Genomic DNA, 22,674 nt, shown 5'->3' with positions numbered 1-22,674 from the left:
AAGTCAAGCAAGCAACCATGATCAACAAGTTAAATGAAAGAAAAAAGATAAGACCAAGTCAAAGAGGCCAACTAAGGCAAAGAAGCTTAAGTGAAGAATCCCATCATGGTGGAGGGATGAGAGGGATTGGTCCACCATAGGCTATGGACGTCCCCTCCTAGTACACCATGGACCCGTGGACCAAAGATTAGGTCCACTACCGCTCCACCTACCATCTCAATGGTAGTCTTGTTCATCTGTGAAGGACCCATAGGCTATATAAAGCCCCCATGTGCATGTAACTCGGTCACTCTCAAGAGAATCAAGTGTAGTGCACAGAGGTTCAAGCCTCGTGCGGGGAGCTCTAGGGCCATGTCCGAGGAGCCTCGTTCGACTAGGACCGATGTTTAGGAAGAGAAGTTTGGAGAGTGTACAGCGTTGTTCAAGTCGGGCTTCCAGCCAAACCTCCCACGACGCCTCCCTAACATAGGGCTAGATCACAGTCCCTCAAGGCAACTGAAACTATTAAGGAAACATTGAAGTGTCGATATTGTCGGTGTACAGCCACGTTCGTTGTAAGGCCGTCGTGCACACCCCCAATTAAATCATTATTGTGCTCCCTTTACTAACGACATTCATGATAATCACGATTGCGGACAATATCTGTAATACCTAATAGATAATATATGAAACTACTTTTCATGATGAATCAAATGATATAAATTTTGTATTGTGGGTATTGATATATTTTTCTAAAAACTTGGTCAAACATGCATCCGTTTGACTTTTGAAAAAACAAATACACCTTATATAAAGGAACAGAAGGAGTATTGTATAAGCTAATCTAGAGGGCAGTCCAAAGGACTTGAATATCAAAATGGCATCACAAATCCAATTGTTTATTCTGTGTTATGCAATCATCCTACATGGCTACATTGGTCATATGCAATAATACATGGTCCTCTCATTTGCAAATATTATCTCGTACAAGCAAGTATCACCAACTCGGCATATTGAAAATCAATTCGCAGATCAACCAGATAAAAATCCCAATTTTCCACATTCTCAGTTTAGTTCATATATCTCATAATTAATCTATTTATGTTATTACCCATACAGATCGAAGTGCTTGAAGCAACTAAACAACTCATGCAGTTAGGCCTGAATTACAATTGAAACTAGAAATGAGCATATATGTGCATATACAGCTACAAATACTCTATAACACTAAGCTCCCTAGTTTTAAAGAGCCCACATTCAATTGAGGGGTCCAATTGGGATTGGGTCATCTGATTTTGACCGGGTCAACAATTTCTCAAAGCTCTCTAATTCAATTCTTTTATACTATACACTATGGTTCCTGATTTTTAAGGCCTCGCGATTAACTGAGGTCTTCAATTTAGAATTGGTCAACATTTCTCAAGGGCTCTCTCATTCGTGATTCACTATGTTCCCATTTTAAACAATTTCATTCAATTGAGGTATTCAATTTTGGATTTCGTTTATGATTTTAACCAGGTCAACGATTTTTCAAATCAATCAGCAGCAACCGGCCTATGAGAACACATCAATCCCGTGCACTCTCCAACCACCTACAAAAAAGAATCGTCACCATGTGATACTATGGCACCAATATAGTACATGCAGCCCCTGACGTGAAAATTTACCCACATAAATATACGTTAGTTGGCGGATAACACAGAACCGCACCACGAAAGGCCCATCAAATCACCGCATTATAAATAAATATAAAACACACTCCATCATCGCTCCCATCTGTCAAACTAAATATTCCATCAGCTCCACAATATAAGGGGTATTATTTTTTGGAAGTCAAATTTCTTTAATTTTGACAAAGTTCAGAGTAAAAAATATCGACATCCACAATAATAACAAATGAGTACGTAAATTCATTTCATGGTGAATCTAATCATATCGATGTGATTTATGAATTTTGATATATTTCTCTACAAATTTGATCAAACTTAACAGGTTTGACTTTTTAGAAAAGTAAAAGACCTTATATTTTGAAACTTTTTTTAAGAAACCCAACAACACCAACTGCGCAGCAAAGCGCACCTAGCTTCTAGTAACATTGGTAAACTGGAAGTCATATATAGAGAATTAGCATTTGACGAACGGGTTACCTGCTCGATGTTATACCCAGGGCTGGGGTCATTCGAGAGCTCGAGGATCCGCGCAAAGCGGTCGAGGCAGTTCCCGACGGCAATATCAATGGTCTCACCGAAGATCCTGTACCTCCCTTCGCTATACGCGATGACCTGCGTGTTGCCACCTGAGACGTAGAGCACAACAGGGTCCACGGCGCCGGTGACCACGCGGCCCATTTCAATGTGCGCAACACAGTGATTGACAGCGACAAGCGCTTTCCCCCATAGGAGCGACAGAGCCCGGGCCGATGCGGCGGCGACCTGGAGAGGCCCGCCCATGCCGGGGCCCATGGTGTAGCAAATGCAGGCGAGGTCGGCAGGTGAGGCATCGGCCTCGGCGAGTGCTGCGCGGAGTAGAGGGAGTAGGTGGACGAGGTGGTGCTGCGCGGTCTCCCGGGGCAGGAAACCGTGGCCTGGCGGGGTGATGTACGTATGGCGCGGGTTGGAGAGGATTTGCCCGGAGATGGAGACGACGCCGATGCCAATCTTGTTCGCCGAGGACTCCAACCCTAGAGCAAACGGGCCAGGCGGGTGGCTACTCGCCGGAGACGACGACGAGGCCATGGCGGCGGCGGCGAGGCGGTAGGGTTTGAGGTAGTGGGCGGGGAGAAGGGACTGAGTTGTGCGTTACAAAGTGCAGATAAAACTAGCTCAGATTAGACAACCCGGCGTATCCGCCGCGCCCATGCCTATAGAGGCCCATAAGGCCTTGTAAAATGCTAAGAGTATGTCTAAGGCTCTGTTTGGTTCGGCTGTGAATTTCTAAAAGGAGCTGTGAAAAAACAGCTGTGAAAAGTCTGATGTGAAAAAGATGTAGATCATTTGGCAAACCAGCTGATACAACTTTTTCATATTTTGGCCCGCAGCGGAATCCGATTTTGTAAAGCACGTCATGGGCTGCTTCCGCTTTTGGTTCAGATTTTGGTAGCGGATTTCTGGAATCGGATTCTGCTGGATTCGCCCTTCGGTTTACATTCTGCTGCGCGACAGCAGAATCCGTCGATAAAAGCTAAACCAAATAGGGCCTAACAGAGCCCTCAAAAACTCAACCTTCAAAACTAGTTTGAGGGCTGAAAAATGTCATTTTGAAGGCCGAAAATCCCTGGCGCATTCTATTTTAAGGGTTGGTTTGAGGGCACTGATCTGCGCCCCGGCCTTCAAACCTTCAAAACAGGACAGCAACATAAATCACTCTCAAATTTGCAAATAATCATGATCACATACATGAAACAAACGTGCAAATCATCATCATCATCACATAGTAAATCCCATGGATATCATAGCAAGACATACAACGTGCAAATGATCATCATCACATAGTCATCGAAGACATCATTTGCAAAACATAAAACGTACGAACAACTCAAGCACCGGTGAAGTTGTCCACACCTCCATCGCCTCCACCACTCATCGATGACTCACCTCGGAGAGTATACGACGCACCACCACCAGCACCACGCAGTAGCCTCTTCCTGCCCGTGATGTTCTCCTTGTACTCCATCCACCACGCCAATTGCTCTTCATCCATGTCCTTTCTAGACATCATCATGTGCTCCTTCTCCTCGGCCAGGAGCTCCTTCCATGCTTTTGCTTCCTTGAGCTTGATCATCCTCTCCTCCATCTCGGCCTTGCGCTTGGCATCTTCTCGCCTTGCTTCCAATTGTGCAAGTTTCACCTCTTTCTTTCTCTCAGTGATAATAAGCTTTGTCTCCAATGCCTTCGTTCTCAATGTCTCCTTTGACTTAATCATTTGATCAATCTTTTCCCTCAAGCTTGATGCCTCCGCTTCCATCTTCATCCTTTCTTTTCCCTTCTTGGTTCCGTCGGGCTTGTCATGGTTTCTTCCTTCTTCATCACTATCATCCATTTTGATCATATCCGATTTCTTTGGTGCACTCTCTTGATCCCTCAATTTCCATTTGGCAAGATGTTGGAGCAATGCCCAACAATGCTTGAATGGGAAGGATTTGCCCTTGGAACCGGCCATGTCCTTGTACCTCAAGTCGGCATATTTCTCCTAAAACATATCATCATTGGGAGCATATCAAAATCACAACCAAGCATAACCAACAAGTAAATAAAGCATGAACAAACAAGTAATAAGCATGATATTTGTACTCAGATAATCACTCTCAACGCAGCCACTTGGGGATTGATCCCTCACTTGATCCATAGCCGCACTCCAACGAGCACAAGCGGGTTTCATCAACTCCCACCGACCTTGAAGCGATATGTAAGAACGAGCTCTCAATGTGGCAGTCTTGGGTTTCAGATTGCAATACATGTCCTCAATGCGTTGCCAATAACGTTTCTCGGTTTGATCGGTGTCGGTGACTGCATCCACCCCCACTTGCGACCAAGCCTTGACCAAGAGGACATCTTCAACCTCCGTGTAGTTCGCCGTGCGAATTGGCCTTCGAGCACCACCTCCCGCTTCAAACACTTCCTCTCCGATCTCGGTGACATCTTCATCTTATTCCTCCTCCTCACCCGCCTCCTCCTCCTCACCCGTCGGCTCCTCAACATGGAAGTCGAAGGAAGCAAGTGGAGGAGACCCAATGTTCACCTTCGCGTCCTCGAGCAAGGCCCTATATAACACGGTTGGTGCGGACATTTCATCGAACATGTCGGTCACGGTTGGCGGCGTTGGAGCGGCCGTGCTCGGCGGTGGCGATGGTGGTGCCGCGGTATGCTTGGCACGACTGTTTGCAAGCTGATTCTCCTTGCGCTTGGTAACAGCCGCGGTGGAGGTTGCCGGCTTGGCGGGCTTCGCCGCCTTCGCCGCGGGGGCGGGCACGGGCGGCTTGCTTGGCACGACGTGGGTGCCTGCCCGCCTCCATTTTTGGCCGATGTGGATGGCCGCCACCATCTCCGCCATGACGGCGTTGGTCGAGGTGGCCGGAGGCGGGAGGCGCGGGGCGGGGGCGGGCGCGGCCACGGGCGCGAGCGCGGATGAAGCCAGCGGCGGAGGAGCGGTGGAGGGGGTGGCCGGGGGCTGGAGGGGCTCCATGGCCGGCAGCGGCGACAAGAACGGGCGGCGGCGGCGCGGATGAAGCCGGCGGCAGGGAGAGGAGGCTTGGGAATTTTCCCTCCCGTGCACAGAGTTGACCAAGTGAGGGTTGTGCCTTCAACTTGCCGCAAACCCTCACTAGTGCAGGTTGGCCTTGAACTTGAGGGTTCGGCCTGGATTTTTTTTGAGGGTTTAGGGATTTGTGGGTATTGATCTGCGCCTTTTATTGCTCAACCCTCAAACTGGCAGTTATTTTGAGGGTTTGACCAGTTTGAGGGCTCTGTTAGACATGCTCTAAGCAGCTAGATTAGGGCCAGTTTTTTCGTAGCTATGTAGAAATAAGCTGCTCTCAAAATAAACACCAAACATGACTGGTTTAATTTAGTAAAAAAAGTCCCCTAGTTTACCTAGGGTTTTCTAGTCCTCTCGGCGGCCCACCGCCCTGAGTTCCTCCTGCCGGCAAAGACAGCCGATCGCACTCCCTTCAATCCCCATCGACCTCCTCGCATCGCTAGGACTGCTCCAAGTCCTTGTTTGCGTCTCTGATTGCTGAGGCTGAAGGTTCCCCTACAGATGATAGATCAAGACTTCGTGTAAGATGGCTTTCTCTGCGGAAGGATTGGGATTGAAGGGCCTGGTGGATGAAGATCCAAGCAAGCTCCTGTAATGATTGCATCTGTAGGATGACGAAATTGACATACTAATGTGAGAAGATGAAGTTGATACGACCGAGGAGAAGCCCAAGTGGCTAGTGTCGGTGTCAAAACCGGTAGATCTCGGGTAGGGGGTCCCGAACTGTGCGCCTAAGGATTGATGGTAACATGAGACAAGGGACACAATGTTTTACCCAGGTTCGGGCCCTCTTGATTGAGGTAAAACCCTACGTCTTGATTGATTGCCTTTGATGAGTATAGGGATTACAAGAGTTGATCTACCACGAGAACGTAATGGCTAAACCCTAATTGTCTAGCCTATATGATTATGATTATGACCTCCTCTACGAGCTAAACCCTCCGGTTTATATAGACAGGAGAGACCTAGGGTTATACAGAGTCGGTTTACAGAGAAAGGAATCTTCACATCCGAACGCCAAGCTTGCCCTCCACGCAAAGGGGAGTCCCATCCGGACACAGGAGGAAGTCTTCTTTCTTGTATCTTCATGGCCCATTAGTCCGGCCCAGTCACATAGCCCGGACTCTCGAGGACCCCTTAATCCAAGACTCCCTTAGTAGCCCCCGAACCAAGCTTCAATGACGATGTGTCCGGCGTGCAGGTTGTCCTCGGCATTGCAAGGCGGGTTCCTCCTCCGAATACTTCAAAGCATCTGACCCGAAGAGTTATATCCGACTTTTCATTTAATGTCATACCCTTTGGCTCCCGCGCCTCCGTCTCTTCTGCTTCCACGTGTCGAACGAATACAAAAGGTCAGAGTATTTTTTTCACATAACACCCTGGCCATAAAAAAGGCGTCTATTTAAAGGGATTGGATCTCAGATGCCATTCCACACCAGGCGGAAAATCCTTAGAGCTCACTAGGAGAAACCACTCAAACATGGCTAGCGCTCCAAGTTCTTCCTCCCGCCCTCATGGCTCTGAAAAAGGCAATTGGGAGAGATGCTCAGTATCCCATGCCCAGCTGACCAAGCTCCAGGCGCAAGGCTACCTTCCCCCTGCGGATCTAGTCCCGGTGCGAGCGGGATTAACTTCTTTTACGGGCGAAGCCCTGGTGGAAAATTTCCCGAATTCTTCAGAAGGGGAGCGAGTGTGCTTCGTTTCCTTTCTCTTGAGAGGCATTGGATTTCCAATCCATCCTTTCCTTCGAGGTCTCTTGGAGTATTATGGCCTCCAACTGCACAATCTCACGCCGGGCTCCACTCTGCACATCGCGGGCTTCGTCGCTCTTTGCGAGCTGTTCCTAGGCTGCGAGGCCCATTTTGAGTTATGGAGGAAACTGTTCTGCCTCGTCCCTCGCTCCCAAAAGGGGTCCATATTCGAGGTGGGTGGCGCCGAGATATGGCGCATAGCCGGAACCAGATACCTATCTGGCACACCGAAGAAGGTGTCTGAGGAGTGGCCCTCGGAGTGGTTTTATATTGAAGACATCGCTCTCCCCAACCCAGTCCGAATGGGCCTTCCCGAATTTTCTAGAAGTCCACTGAAGAAACGCCACAGCTGGTGCCCTCGGAGCCTCGAGGAGGAAGATAGCGCGGAAGTCAAGATGTTAATGGACAAGATAAAAAATACTCGCCCAATCCGGACTATCGATGATTGAGGTCATGGAAATTTCCATAACACGAGGCGTCCAGCCACTCCAATCTAGAGGACTCCCCATGTGGAACTACAACGGGGAGGATGATACATCTCGCTACGGGCGCAAGGGTCCGGATGACTTTGCCGCCCTGGCCGCCATGCTGGCGGATCTTTATAAAGGGGAGAAAGAAGAATTTGCCCGCCTTAAGTGCCGGGACGGATTCTCCATGTACAACCCCCTAGCTGGGTAAGCTTTCAATCCAGAATCATATTCAATCCTCATCTTAAGCCGCAACTAGTTGGACTCAAGCCGACCATCTTTAACAGGAATGGCGGAAGACCACTACGGGGATCTATAGCCCTGCTCCGCAGCCGGAAAATCATATTCGGGACCTAGATCCCGGTTTTGAGGAGGATCTAGATATGTTTGTAGAGCTTAAGGAGGGGGTCTTCTATTAGGTGACCTACGACGACACATAAGTGGCCATTGTAGCCGATTACCTCGGTCTCTCGGCCGTCTTCCCACGTAAGTGCCCAGGGAGCATCTCCTCCAAAAGAGCTTCCTCGTTATGCCTCACCCACCGCACTATCTCGTGCTCGAAAGGGGAGGCGCTCGGCACACCATGCTGCACCAGAGGCATCTCATAAGAGAGCGGCACCTACGTCGGGCGGGTTTTCAAAGAGGAAGGCAAATGACAACATGGCCGAGCCTTCATCAAAGAGGTATGGATTCGAATACGCCCCCTGGCAGTCACATCGAACTATGACATTGTCCGCTGTGTTTTATCAGGAAGAGTGTTTGCCAGACTATGTCCAGGGATCCTGCCGGTCGCGCCTCTACCAATCAGGTTCTAGACCCTGCCTCTAGGGCGGGGGCTGATATGGGAGTGACGCCGGATTGTCCTCCTTCAGAGGATTAGGATGATGTGTGCGTCACGAACTCTGAAGTAGAGAGCTCCATAAATCATTGGCGACGGAGGGCCGCTCTTCGCGACCCCAGCTTTACTAAAGAGGCGTTCAATGCCTTCAGCACATTCGAGCTGCTCGGGATGGGCTTGCCAAAGCCACTGACCAGTATTTGAAAGATATGCGGGTAAGTATGCATTGTATAGATCTGGTAACCATATACCAGTAGCCCCCGACACTTGAAGCAGTTGAAACAACTGATTTAAGGTGAAGGAAATATGCCCTAGAAGCAATAATAAAGTTATTATTAATTTCCTTATATCATGATAAATGTTTATTATTCATGCTAGAATTGTATTAACCGGAAACATAATACATGTATGAATACATAGACAAACAGAGTGTCACTAGAATGCCTCTACTTGACTAGCTCGTTGATCAAAGATGGTTATGTTTCCTAACCATAGACACGAGTTGTCATTTGATTAGCGGGATCACATCATTAGGAGAATGATGTGATTGACATGACCCATTCCGTTAGCTTAGCACCCGATCGTTTAGTATGTTGCTATTGCTTTCTTCATGACTTATACATGTTCCTATGACTATGAGATTATGCAACTCCCGTTTACCGGAGGAACACTTTGTGTGCTACCAAACGTCATAACGTAACTGGGTGATTATAAAGGTGCTCTACAGGTGTCTCCAAAGGTACATGTTGGGTTGGCGTATTTCGAGATTAGGATTTGTCACTCCGATTGTCGGAGAGGTATCTCTGGGCCCTCTCGGTAATACACATCACTTAAGCCTTGCAAGCATTGCAACTAATGAGTTAGTTGCGGGATGATGTATTACGGAACGAGTAAAGAGACTTGCCGGTAACGAGATTGAACTAGGTATTGAGATACCGACGATTGAATCTCGGGCAAGTAACATACCGATGACAAAGGGAACAAACGTATGTTGTTATGCGGTCTGACCGATAAAGATCTTTGTAGAATATGTAGGAGACAATATGAGCATCCAGGTTCCACTATTAGTTATTGACCGGAGACGTGTCTCGGTCATGTCTACATTGTTCTCGAACCCGTAGGGTCCGCACGCTTAACGTTATGATGACAGTTTCATTATGAGTTAATACATTTTGATGTACCAAAGGTTGTTCGGAGTCCCGGATGTGATCACGGACTTGGCGAGGAGTCTCGAAATGGTCGAGACATAAAGATCGATATATTGGACGACTATATTTGGACACCGGAAAGGTTCCGGGTGAGATTGGGACAATACCGGATCACCGGGAGGTTATCGGAACCCCCCGGGAGGTATATGGGCCTTATTGGGCCTTAGTGGAAAGGAGGGGAAAGGAGCACGGGAGGGGGCGCGCCCCCCAAGCCCAATCCGAATTGGGAAGGGGGCCGGCCCCCCTTTCCTTCCTCCCTCCTTCCTCTTCATTCCCTCTCCTACTCCTAATAGGAAAAAGGGGAGTCCTACTCCCTGTGGGAGTTGGACTCCTCCCTAGGGCGCGCCACCCTCCTTGGCCGGCCCCCTCCTCCACTCCTTTATATACGGGGGCAGGGGGGCACCCCATAGACATAATAGTTGATCATTGATCTCTTAGCCGTGTGCGGTGCCCCCCTCCACCATAGTCCTCGATAATATTGTAGCGGTGCTTAGGCGAAGCCCTGCGACGGTAAAACATCAAGATCGTCACCACGCCGTCGTGCTGACGGAACTCATCCCCGACACTTTGCTGGATCGGAGTCTGGGGATCGTCATCGAGCTGAACATGTGCTAGAACTCGGAGGTGCCGTAGTTTCGGTGCTTGATCGGTCGGGCCGTGAAGACGTACGACTACATCAACCGCGCTGTGCTAACGCTTCCGCTTCCGGTCTACAAGGGTATGTAGACAACACTCTCCTCTCTCGTTGCTATGCATCACCATGATCTTGCGTGTGCGTAGGAATTTTTTTGAAATTAGTACGTTCCCCAACAGTGGCATCCGAGCCTGGTTTTATGCGTTGATGTTATATGCCCGAGTAGAACACAAGTGAGTTGTGGGCGATATAAGTCATACTGCTTACCAGCATGTCATACTTTGGTTCGGCAGTATTGTTGGATGAAGCGGCCCAGACCGACATTACGCGTACGCTTACACGAGACTGGTTCTACCGACGTGCTTTGCACACAGGTGGCTGGCGGGTGTCAGTTTCTCCAACTTCAGTTGAACCGAGTGTGGCTACGCCCGGTCCTTGCGAAGGTTAAAACAACACCAACTTGACAAACTATCGTTGTGGTTTTGATGCGTATGTAAGAACGGTTCTTGCTAAAGCCCGTAGCAGCCACGTAAAACTTGCAACAACAAAGTAGAGGACGTCTAACTTGTTTTTGCAGGGCATGTTGTGATGTGATATGGTCAAGACATGATGCTAAATTTTATTGTATGAGATGATCATGTTTTGTAACCGAGTTATCGGCAACTGGCAGGAGCCATATGGTTGTCGCTTTATTGTATGCAATGCAATTGCGCTGTAATGCTTTACTTTATCACTAAGCAGTAGCGATAGTCGTGGAAGCATAAGATTGGCGAGACGACAATGATGCTACGATGGTGATCAAGGTGTCGCGCCGGTGATGATGGTGATCATGATGGTGCTTCGGAGATGGAGATCACAAGCACAAGATGATGATGGCCATATCATATCACTTATATTGATTGCATGTGATGTTTATCTTTTATACATCTTACTTTGCTTAGTTATGACGGTAGCATTATAAGATGATCTCTCACTAAATTTCAAGATAAAAGTGTTCTCCCTGAGTATGCACCGTTGCCAAAGTTTGTCGTGCCCAGACACCACGTGATGATCGGGTGTGATAAGCTCTACGTCCATCTACAATGGGTGCAAGCCAGTTTTGCACATGCAGAAATACTCGGGCTAAACTTGACGAGCCTAGCATATGCAGATATGGCCTCGGAACACTGGAGACCGAAAGGTCGAGCGTGAATCATATAGTAGATATGATCAACATAATGACGTTCACCATTGAAAGCTACTCCATTTCACGTGATGATCGGTTATGGTTTAGTTGATTTGGATCACGTGATCACTTAGAAGATTAGAGGGATGTCTTTCTAAGTGGGAGTTCTTAAGTAATATGATTAATTGAACTTTAATTTATCATGAACTTAGTCCTGGTAGTATTAGCATATCTATGTTGTAGATCAATAGCTCGCGTTTAGCTCCTCTATTTTATTTTTGATATGTTCCTAGAGAAAACTAAGTTGAAAGATGTTAGTAGCAATGATGCGGATTGGATCCGCGATCCGAGGATTTTCCTCATTGCTGCACAGAAGAATTATGTCTTTGATGCACCGCTAGGTGACAGACCTATTGCAGGAGTAGAGGCAGACGTTATGAACGTTTGGCTAGCTCAATATGATGTAACTTGATAGTTTAGTGCACCATGCTTAACGACTTAGAATCGGGACTTCAAAAAGGTTTTGAACGTCATGGACCATATGAGATGTTCCAGGAGTTGAAGTTAATATTTCAAGCAAATACCCGAGTTGAGAGATATGAAATCTCCAACAAGTTCTATAGCTAAAAGATGGAGGAGAATAGCTCAAGCAGTGAGCATGTGCTCAGATTGTCTGGGTACTACAATCGCTTGAATCAAGTGGGAGTTAATCTTCCAGATAAAATAGTGATTGATAGAATTCTCTAGTCACCATCACCAAGTTAGTAGAACTTCGTGATGAACTATAATATGCAAGGGATAACGGAAATGATTCCCAAGCTCTTTGTGATGCTGAAATCGACGAAGGTAGAAATCAAGAAAAGCATCAAGTGTTGATGGTAAACAAAACCACTAGTTTCAAGTAAAGGGACAAAGGGAAGAAAGGGGAACTTCAAGAAGAACGGCAAGCAAGTTGCTGCTCAAGTGAAAAACCCAAGTCTGGACCTAAGCCTGAAACTGAGTGCTTCTACTGCAAAGGGACTGGTCACTGGAAGAGGAACTACCCCAAGTAATTGGCGGATAAGAAGGATGGCAAAGTAAACAATGGTATATTTGATATACAGATTATTGATGTGTATTTTACTAGTGTTCGTAGCAACCCCTCGGTATTTGATATTGGTTCAGTTGCTAAGAGTAGTAACTCGAAACGGGAGTTGCAGAATGAACAAAAACTAGTTAAGGGTGAAGTGACGATGTGTGTTGGAAGTGGTTCCAAGATTGATATGATCATCATCGCACACTCCCTATACTTTTGGGATTAGTGTTGAAACTAAATAAGTGTTATTTGGTATTTGCGTTGAGCATGAATATGATTTGATCATGTTTGTTGCAATACGGTTATTCATTTAAATTAGAGAATAATTGTTGTTCTGTTTACATGAATAAAACCTTCTATGGTCATACACCCAACAAAATGGTTTGTTGGATCTCGATCGTAGTGATACACATAGTCATAATAATGAAGCCAAAAGATGCAAAGTTAATAATGATAGTGAACTTATTTGTGGCACTGCCGTTTAGGTCATATTGGTGTAAAGCGCATGAAGAAACTCCATGCTGATGGGATTTTGGAATCACTTGATTATGGATCACTTGATGCTTGCGAACCATGCCTTATGGGCAAGATGACTAAAGACTCCATTCTTCGGAACAATGGAGCGAGCAACTGACTTATTGGAAATAATACATATTGATGTATGCAATCCGATGAGTGTTGAGACTCGCGACGGGTATCGTTATTTTCTGGCCTTCACAGATGATTTGAGCAGATATGGGTATATCTACTTGATGAAACATAAGTCTGAAACATTTGAAAAGTTCAAAGAATTTCAGAGTGAAGTGGAAAATCATCGTGACAAGAAAATAAGGTTTCTACGATCTGATCACGGAGACAAATATTTGAGCTACGAGTTTGGTCTTCAATTAAAACAATGTCGAATAGTTTCACAAATTCGTGCCACCTGGAACACCACAGCATAATGGTGTGTCCGAATGTCATAACCGTACTTTATTGGATATTGTACAATCTATGATGTTTCTTACCGATTTACCACTATCGTTTTGGGGTTATGCATTAGAGACAGCTGCATTCACGTTAAAAAGGGGCACCATCTAAGTCCGTTGAGACGACACAATATGAACTATGGTTTGGCAAGAAACCAAAGTTGTCGTTTCTTAAAGTTTGGGGTTGCGATGCTTATGTGAAAAGTTTCATCCTGATAAGCACAAACCCAAATCGGAGAAATGTGTCTTCATAGGATACCCAAAGGAGAAAGTTGGGTACACCTTCTATCACAGATCCGAAGGCAAGACATTCGTTGCTAAGAATGGATCCTTTCTAGAGAAGGAGTTTCTCTCGAAAGAAGTGAGTGGGAGGAAAGTAGAACTTGATAAGGTAATTATACCTTCTCCCTTATTGGAAAGTAGTTCATCACAGAAATCTGTTCCTGTGACTACTACACCAATTAGTGAGGAAGCTAATGATGATGATCATGTAACTTCAGATCAAGTTACTACCGAATCTCGTAGGTAGACCAGAGTGAGATCCGCACCAGAGTGGTACGGTAATCCTGTTCTGGAAGTCATGTTACTAGACCATGACGAACTTGCGAACTATGAGGAAGCGATGATGAGCCCAGATTCCGCAAAATGGTTTGAGGCCATGAAATCTTAGATGGGATCCATGTATGAGAACAAAGTGTAGACTTTGGTTGACTTGCCCGATGATCGGCAAGCCATAGAAAATAAATGGATCTTCAAGAGGAAGACGGACGTTGATAGTAGTGTTACTATCTACAAAGCTAGACTTGTCGAAAAAGGTTTTTGACAAAGTTCAAGGTGTTGACTACGATGAAATTTTCTCACTCGTAGCGATGCTTAAGTCTGTCCAAATCATGTTAGCAATTGCCGCATTTTATGAAATCTGGCAAATGGATAAACAAAACTACATTCCTTAATGGATTTAAAGAAGAGTTGTATATGATACAACCAGAAGGTTTTGTCAATCCTAAAGGTGCTAACAAAATATGCAAGCATCTCGGAGTTGGAATATACGCTTTGATAAGTTGATCAAAGCATATAGTTTTATACAGACTTGCGGTGAAGCCTGTATTTACAAGAAAGTGAGTGGGAGCACTACAGCATTTCTGATAAGTATATGTGAATGACATATTGTTGATTGGAAATAATGTAGAATTTTTCTGCAAAGCATAAAGGAGTGTTTGAAAGAAGTTTTTCAAAGAAAGACCTCGGTGAAGCTGCTTACATATTAAGCATCAAGATCTATAGAGATAGATCAAGACGCTTGATAAGTTTTTTCAATGAGTACATACCTTGACAATATTTTGAAGTAGTTCAAAAATGGAAAAGTCAAAGAAAGAGTTCTTGGCTGTGTTACAAGGTGTGAAATTGAGTAAGACTCGAAGCCCGACCACGGCAGAAGATAGAAAGAGAATGAAAGTCATTCCCTATGCCTCAGCCATAGGTTCTATAAAGTATGCCATGCTGTGTACCAGATCTATTGTATACCCTACACTGATCCAGATGATCTGGATACATATTGAAAGTGGGAGCAATTAGCTAGAGTAGCTCCATGCAGAGCATTGTTGACATAGAAATTTGCAAAATACATACGGATCTGAATGTGGCAGACCCGTTGACTAAACTTCTCTCACAAGCAAAACATGATCACACCTTAGTACTCTTTGGGTGTTAATAACATAGCGATGTGAACTAGATTATTTACTCTAGTAAACCCTTTGGGTGTTGATCACATGACGATGTGAACTATGGGTGTTAATCACATGGTGATGTGAACTATTGGTATTAAATCACATGGTGATGTGAACTAGATTATTGACTCTAGTGCAAGTGGGAGACTGAAGGAAATATGCCGTAGAGGCAATAATAAAGTTATTATTTATTTCCTTATATCATGATAAATGTTTATTATTCATGCTAGAATTGTATTAACCGGAAACATAATACATGTGTGAATACATAGACAAACAGAGTGTCACTAGTATGCCTCTACTTGACTAGCTCATTGATCAAAGATGGTTATGTTTCCTAACCATAGACATGAGTTGTCATTTGATTAGTGGGATCACATCATTAGGAGAATGATGTGATTTACATGACCCATTCCGTTAGCTTAGCACCCGATCATTTAGTATGTTGCTATTGCTTTCTTCATGACTTATACATGTTCCTATGACTATGAGATTATGCAACTCCCGTTTACCGGAGGAACACTTTGTGTGCTACCAAACATCACAACGTAACTGGGTGATTATAAAGGTGCTCTACAGGTGTCTCTGAAGGTACATGTTGGGTTGGCGCATTTCGAGATTAGGATTTGTCACTCCGATTGTCAGAGAGGTATCTCTGGGCCCTCTCGGTAATACACATCACTTAAGCCTTGCAAGCATTCAACTAATGAGTTAGTTGCGGGATTATGTATTACGGAACGAGTAAAGAGGCTTGCCGGTAACGAGATTGAACTAGGTATTGAGATACCGACGATCGAATCTCGGGCAAGTAACATACCGATGACAAAGGGAACAAATGTATATTGTTATGCGGTCTGACCGATAAAGATCTTCGTAGAATATGGAGGAGCCAATATGAGCATCCAGGTTCCGCTATTGGTTATTGACCGGAGATGTGTCTCGGTCATGTCTACATTGTTCTCGAACCCGTAGGGTCCGCATGCTTAACGTTACGATGACAGTTTCATTATGAGTTTATATGCGTTAGTATGCATGCCCAAACTGTGATTCGAAATATCGCAGTATACATAATATATGGGGGTTCATAGTGCAACAAGGGTAAAGCATCTTTAGTCCATCGACCGATTATTCCCTTAAGGATGCTAGCTTTAAGCTTCACCCAGTCTGAGGTACAAGTCTAGATGACCCGGCTGTAACAATCGCAGAGGTGCTCCCTTTATGCCCTAGCTGAACTAACGGGAACGTAGGGCATAACCACAGGAGCCAGGCAATCCAGCTTGACAAAAACTTAAGTCATAAAGGTGCATATCATTGCGAAGAAAAGGTATATATGAGAAAAGGACATATATGTGGCGAGCTTGATGCTCGGAAAATGATAATAAGCTTCTGTAAAAGAAGCCCCCACAAGTGTGCGGTCTAGCCGCACAAGAGCTATAAAGCTAAAGAAAAATATTTAAAGGGAGAGAAAATGAAAAGAGGAGAAAAAGAAAATGAACAATGAGTCCGGCTCTAGGCGTAGAATCTTCGGATTCTGGCGGCATTCCACGCGTTCGGCTCTAATCGATTATCCGATGCATCATGTAGACGGTACGCACCTCTAGTGAGAACTTCATCTATAATGAAGGGACCTTCCCACTTGGGCTTGAGTTTGTCCTTTTTCTTTTCTAGCAAGCGTAGAACGAGTTCACCAACATTGTAAGTCTTGGCCCGCACCTCTCTGCTTTGGTATCTGCGAGCTTGTTGTTGATAGAATGCAGAACGAGCTTTTGCAACATCGTGCTCCTCCTCCAGGGCATCTAGACTGTCCTGTCGATCTAGCTCGGCTTCTCTCTCTTCGTACATGCGCACTCGATGTGAGTCATGAATAATGTCGCAGGGCAAAATAGCCTCCGCGTCGTACACCATGAAAAATGGTGTGTAACCAGTAGTGCGATTGGGCATGGTCTGCAGCCCCCAGAGTATGGAGTCGAGCTCCTCGACCCAGTGTTTGTCTGACTCTTTTAAATATCATACTACTCTAGGCTTAATGCCGCTCATGATATGACCATTAGCTCGTTCGACCTGACCGTTTGTTTGGGGGTGATAGACGAAGGTGTAATCGAGCTTGATGCCCAGGTTAGCACACCATGTTTTCACTTCGTCGGCTATAAAATTGGAGCCATTATAGATGATGATGCTGTGTGGGACACCGTAATGGTGTACGACATCGGATATAAAGTCTATCACTGGTCCGGCTTCAACCATTTTAACTGGCTCAGCCTCTATCCAGTTAGTGAAATTATCTACCATGACCAGCAGATATTTTTCTTATGGCTTCCCCCTTTAAGGGGTCCGACCATATCAAGCCCCCAGACCGCGAAAGTCCAAGTAATGGGGATTGTTTGTAAGGCGGTAGGCGGCATATGGCTTTGATTGGCGAAAAGCTGGCATCCCACAGAACATTGGACAAGGTCCTGTGCATCTGCTCGGGCCCGCCGGCCAGAAGAAACCGGTAGGGAAGGCCTTGCTTACAAGATCCCGGGCTACGGCGTGCTGACCGCCAAGACCAGCATGGATTTCGGCCAGGAGCTGCCGTCCTTCTTCTTCGGAGATACATCTTTGAAGTATTCCGGCAGCACTCTTCTTGTAGAGCTATCCTTCATGAACCTTGTAGGCTTTTGAGCGCCGAGCGATGCATCGAGCCTCATTCTGGTCCTCGGGGAGCTCTCGCCTATTAAGGTAGGTCAGGAAGGGTTCGGTCCATGGGGCAATTACTGCCATTATTGGATGGGCCGATGGTGTTGTTTCGGTGGCTGAGCCCCCGATGATATTGGTATTGTGTTCGGAATCTTGGGGTATGACCGGATCCGGACTAGTATTGCCGCTCTCATCCTACCACACCACGGATGGCTTGAAGAGCCTTCCCAAAAAGATGTTAGGCGGGACGGGGTCACGCTTGGCGCCCATGCGAGCAAGGACATCCGCCGCTTGATTACTTTCTCGAGCCACATGATGAAACTCGAGTCCCTCGAACCGAGCTGATATTTTGAGTACGACATTATGATAGGCTGCCATCTTCGGATCTTTAGCGTCGAAGTATCCGTTTATTTGGGATATTGCAAGGTTTGAATCCCCACGCACCTCCAGGCGTTGTATGCCCATAGAGACAACCATCCAAAGACCATGCAATAAGGCCTCGTATTCGGCTGCATTATTGGAGTCTGTGTATAATATTTGGAGTACATACTGGACTATGTCTCCTATGGGGGACGTTAAGAAAACTCCCACTCCTAAACCGGCTAGCATTTTGGAGCCATCGAAGTGCATGACCTAGCTGGAATATGTACCGTACTCTTTAGGGAGTTCGGCCTCTGTCCATTCGACGACGAAGTCAGCCAATACTTGGCAATATTTCTTTATTTTGAGGAAGTCCTTTTATCCTCTCTCTTTTATTTTCATAAAAGAAATATTCAAAGAGAAAATAATTAAAATCAAACGATCCTCTTTTCAAAATTTGAGAAAACTCAAATATGAAAATAACGAAATTCCCAACTCTCTCCGTGGATCCTTGAGTTGCGTAGAATTTCTAGGATCAAGCCAAAATGCAATAAAATATGATATGCAATGATGACCTAATGTATATCATTCCAAATTGAAAATTTGGGATGTTACAAACCTACCCCCCTTAAGATGAATCTCGCCCTCGAGATTTAGGTTGGCTAGAAAATAGGTGAGGGTGATCCTTTCGTAGGTCTTCCTCTCGTTCCCAGGTGGCTTCATCTTCGGTATGGTGGCTCCACTGAACCTTACAAAACTTGATAACTTTGCTGCGTGTAACTCGGCTGGCAAACTCGAGAATCTTGACTGGTTTCTCCTCGTAGGTCAAATCTCTATCCAACTGAATCGCTTCCAGTGGCACTATATCTCTCAAAGGAATATCAGCCATATCTGCGTGGCACTTCTTCAACTGAGAAACGTGGAACACATCGTGAACTCTTGACAATCCTTCGGGCAACTCCAATTTGTAAGAAACTTCTCCCATACATTCCAAAACTTTGTATGGTCCCACAAAACGTGGTGCTAACTTTCCCTTAACTCCAAAACGCTTCACTCCTCGAAGTGGTGATACACGAAGATACACTCTGTCTCCGACTTCGTAAACTGTCTCCTTGCATTTAGAATCCGCATAGCTCTTTTGCCTGGACTGGGCTACCTTGAGTCTATCGCGAATCAGTTAACCTTCTCTTCAGACTCTTTAATCAAATCTGGTCCAAACAACTGACGGTCTCCAACTTCATCCCACAACAACGGTGTCCTGCACCTCCTTCTGTACAAAGCCTCGAAAGGGGCCATCTTCAAACTGGCTTGATAACTATTGTTATAAGAGAACTCTGCATATGGCAAATTGTTGTCCCAACTAGATCCATAATCTAGCGCACAAGCTCTCAACATGTCCTCCAGAATCTGATTGACTCTCTCAGTCTGTCCATCTGTCTGCGGGTGAAAGGTTGTATTGAACTCTAGCCTGGTTCCCAAAGTTTCGTGCAACTGACTCCAGAACTTTGAGGTAAACTGGGTTCCTCTATCTGATACAATGGTCCTCAGAACTCCATGCAGACATACGATCCTGGTCATGTATATCTTTGCCAACTTAGCACTGGTGTAAGTGGTCTTCACTGGGATGAAATGTGCTACCTTCGTCAAACGATCGACTACAACCCATATCGAGTCATAGCCTGAACGAGTCCTGGGAAATCCTGTGATAAAATCCATGCCTAGCTTGTCCCACCTCCATTCGGGTATCGGCAATGGTTGTAGCAATCCTGCTGGCTTCTGATGTTCTGCCTTCACTCTCTGACATACATCACAAACTGCTACATACTCCGCAATATCCTTCTTCATTCCGGTCCACCAGAAACTATCCTTCAAATCTAGATACATTTTTGTATTTCCTGGGTGAATCGAATATGGCAAATCATGGGCCTCCTGCAAAATCAGCTTCCTGATCTCCGGGTTATTAGGCACATATACGCGGTCCTCAAACCATAAGGTATCGTGCTCATCCTCACGAAATCCTTTAGCCTTTCCTTTGCTCATCTTTTCCTTTATCTCGGCAATCTCCTTGTCCGTCTTCTGAGCTTCTCTGATCTTATCCATCAAAGTAGACTGAATCTCCAATGCTGCTACATAGCCTCTTGGAAGTATCTCCAAACATAGCTCACGAAGATCCTCTGCTAACTCCTTGGGTAACTCTCTGGTCATGAGTGTATTGACATGACTCTTGCGGCTCAACGCATCGGCTACTATGTCTGCCTTTCCGGGATGATAATGCAATTTCATATCATAATCCTTAATGAGCTCCAACCATCTCCTCTGCCTGAGATTCAACTCCTTCTGTGTGAAGATATACTTCAAACTCTTGTGATCCGTGTATACCTCGCAATGGTTTTCCAATGAGAAAATGTCTCCAAGTATTCAACGCATGCACTACGGCTGCTAACTCCAAATCATGGGTAGCGTAATTCAACTCATGGGGTTTAAGCTGTCGTGAGGCATATGAAACAACTCTTCCCTCCTACATAAGTATGGCTCCAAGTCCTCGATGAGAAGCGTCACAATACACTTCATAATCCTTGCGTTGATCTGGCAGAATCAACACTGGTGATGTAACCAAACGTTTCTTCAACTCCTAAAAACTGGCCTCACATTCCTCTGTCCATTTGAATTTGGTGTCCTTCTTCAATAGCTCCGTCATAGGCTTTGAAATCTTCGAGAAATTCTCAATGAACCTCCGGTAGTATCCCACGAGTCCAAGAAAAATCCGGATCTCTCCAACTGACGTGGGTGCCTCCCAATTTGTCACAGTGACAACTTTGGTGGGGTCTACTGCTATTCCTTCTCCGGATATAACATGTCCAAGGAATCCCACTTCCTTCAACCAAAACTCACACTTGCTGAACTTGGCGTATAGCTGATGTTCTCTGAGCTTCCCAAGTACCAAACACAAATGCTCATTATGCTCCTCTTCATTCTTCGAGTAGAACAGAATATCATCAATGAACACCACGACAAACTTATCCAAAAACTCCATAAAAACCTTGTTCATCATGTTCATAAAATAGGCAGGTGTGTTAGTCAGGCCAAATGACATAACAGTATACTCATATAGCCCGTACCTCGTGGTAAAAGCTGTCTTAGGTATATCCTGGTCTCGAATCTTCAATTGGTGGTATCCTGATCGCAGATCGATCTTAGAAAAAACTTTAGCTCCTTGCAGCTGATTAAACAAATCATTGATCATCGGCAGTGGGTACTTGTTCTTGATTGTTACTTCATTCAATCCACGATAATCAACAACCATCCTCAATGATCCATCCTTCTTCTCCACTAGAAGCACTGGTGATCCCCAAGGTGACGAACTTGGACGAATATAGCCTTTATCCAGTAACTCCTTAATCTGCTTCTTAATCTCCTCCAAATCCTTAGCGGGCATCCTGTACGGTCTCTTAGATATTAGCCCTGTGCCTGGCAAAAGTTCAACCAAAAATTCAATGTCTCTATCCGGTGGCATGCCTAGCAACTCTCCTGGAAATACATCCGGGAAATCCTTCACCACTGGTACTTCCTCCTATACAACTCCCGATAAGGAATTTACTTGAGTCCTCTTTGCCACATGCCGGGATACATACTTAATCCTTCTCCTTTCTGGGGTGGTGAGCAAAATTGACTTACTGGCGCAATTGATGTTTCCTCCATACATCAATAGCCAATCCATACCCAGAATCACATCCAAACCTTGTGACTCCAAAATTATCAGGTCTGAGGGGGAAAACATGCCTACCTATGGTCAATGGCATCTGAAAACATCCTTGGCTTGCCATATACTCCGCTCCTGGCGAGCTCACTAACATAGGTGTACTAAGAAGTTTGGTGGGCAGTTTATACTTATCCACAAATCCCCTTGATATGTATGAATGCGATGCACCAGTATAAAAAAGAACGATTGCTGTAAATGACTTAACCAAAAACTTACCTATTACTTCATCGGGTTGCGCTTCAACCTCCTCGACGCCAACGTGGTTCACTTGTCCCCTATTGAAAGGGTTGGGCTTCTTCCCAGTGCTTCCATTGCCATTTCCATTCTTAGCTTCAGGACATTCATTGGCGTAATGTCCAGTCTTCTAGCACTTGTAGCAAGTAACATGGCCTAGATCTTTCTTGGCAGGTGTTGCTGGGTTGGAACGGTTCTGGCCATTGCTTCCTCCAGTACCGTTCCCATTCTTGGGGCCACTACGGTTGTGCGAACTTCCTCCATTGTGATTGTGACCTCCATGGTTATGCTGAAAAGGTCCTCCCGAGTTCGGGGTAAAACAGGGTCTCTGCTGAGCTCCAGAATTATACTTCCCTTGTCCATACTTCCTCTTGCAGCTGTCAATCTGTTGTTGCTTCCCTTCAATCATGAGAGCTCTATCTACCAACTCATGGTAGTTGTTGAAAGTTGCAACCATCAACTGCATGCTCAGCTCGTCATTCAGTCCTTCCAGAAACTTCTCCTGCTTAGTTGCATCTGTAGCAACGTCATCTGGGGCATAACGTGCTAGCTTAGTAAAATCATCCACATACTGGCCAA

The 22,674-nt window shown here is 45.5% G+C and overlaps 1 protein-coding gene across 1 annotated transcript; it reads right to left on the bottom strand.

The window, feature by feature from the left end:
* Positions 1–201: 201 nt before the first annotated feature.
* On the bottom strand, positions 202–2,788 carry LOC119276016 (probable tRNA N6-adenosine threonylcarbamoyltransferase). The gene is made up of 2 exons (XM_037556991.1): positions 2,127–2,788; positions 202–1,571 (listed from the first exon to the last, which is right to left on the bottom strand). Exons 1-2 carry the CDS (start codon positions 2,712–2,714, stop codon positions 1,515–1,517), a joined length of 645 nt encoding a protein of 214 aa, XP_037412888.1. The 5' UTR covers positions 2,715–2,788; the 3' UTR covers positions 202–1,514.
* Between the last annotated feature and the right edge of the window lie 19,886 nt (positions 2,789–22,674).

Source organism: Triticum dicoccoides, chromosome 1A (assembly GCF_002162155.2).
Source record: "Triticum dicoccoides isolate Atlit2015 ecotype Zavitan chromosome 1A, WEW_v2.0, whole genome shotgun sequence".
In the NCBI taxonomy this organism is placed as follows: Eukaryota; Viridiplantae; Streptophyta; class Magnoliopsida; order Poales; family Poaceae; genus Triticum; species Triticum dicoccoides.
The sequence above is the reverse complement of the archived record's forward strand: the minus strand, read 5'-3'. Positions and strand labels throughout refer to the sequence as shown.

Bases quoted from the DNA above. Each gene is read 5' to 3' on its own strand.
- LOC119276016 (XM_037556991.1), bottom strand. From the start codon at position 2,714: ATGGCCTCGTCGTCGTCTCCGGCGAGTAGCCACCCGCCTGGCCCGTTT. The intron at 1,572-2,126 runs GTAACCCGTTCG...TCTTTTTTGTAG, and splicing joins CTGGGTATAACATCGAGCAG to GTGGTTGGAGAGTGCACGGG.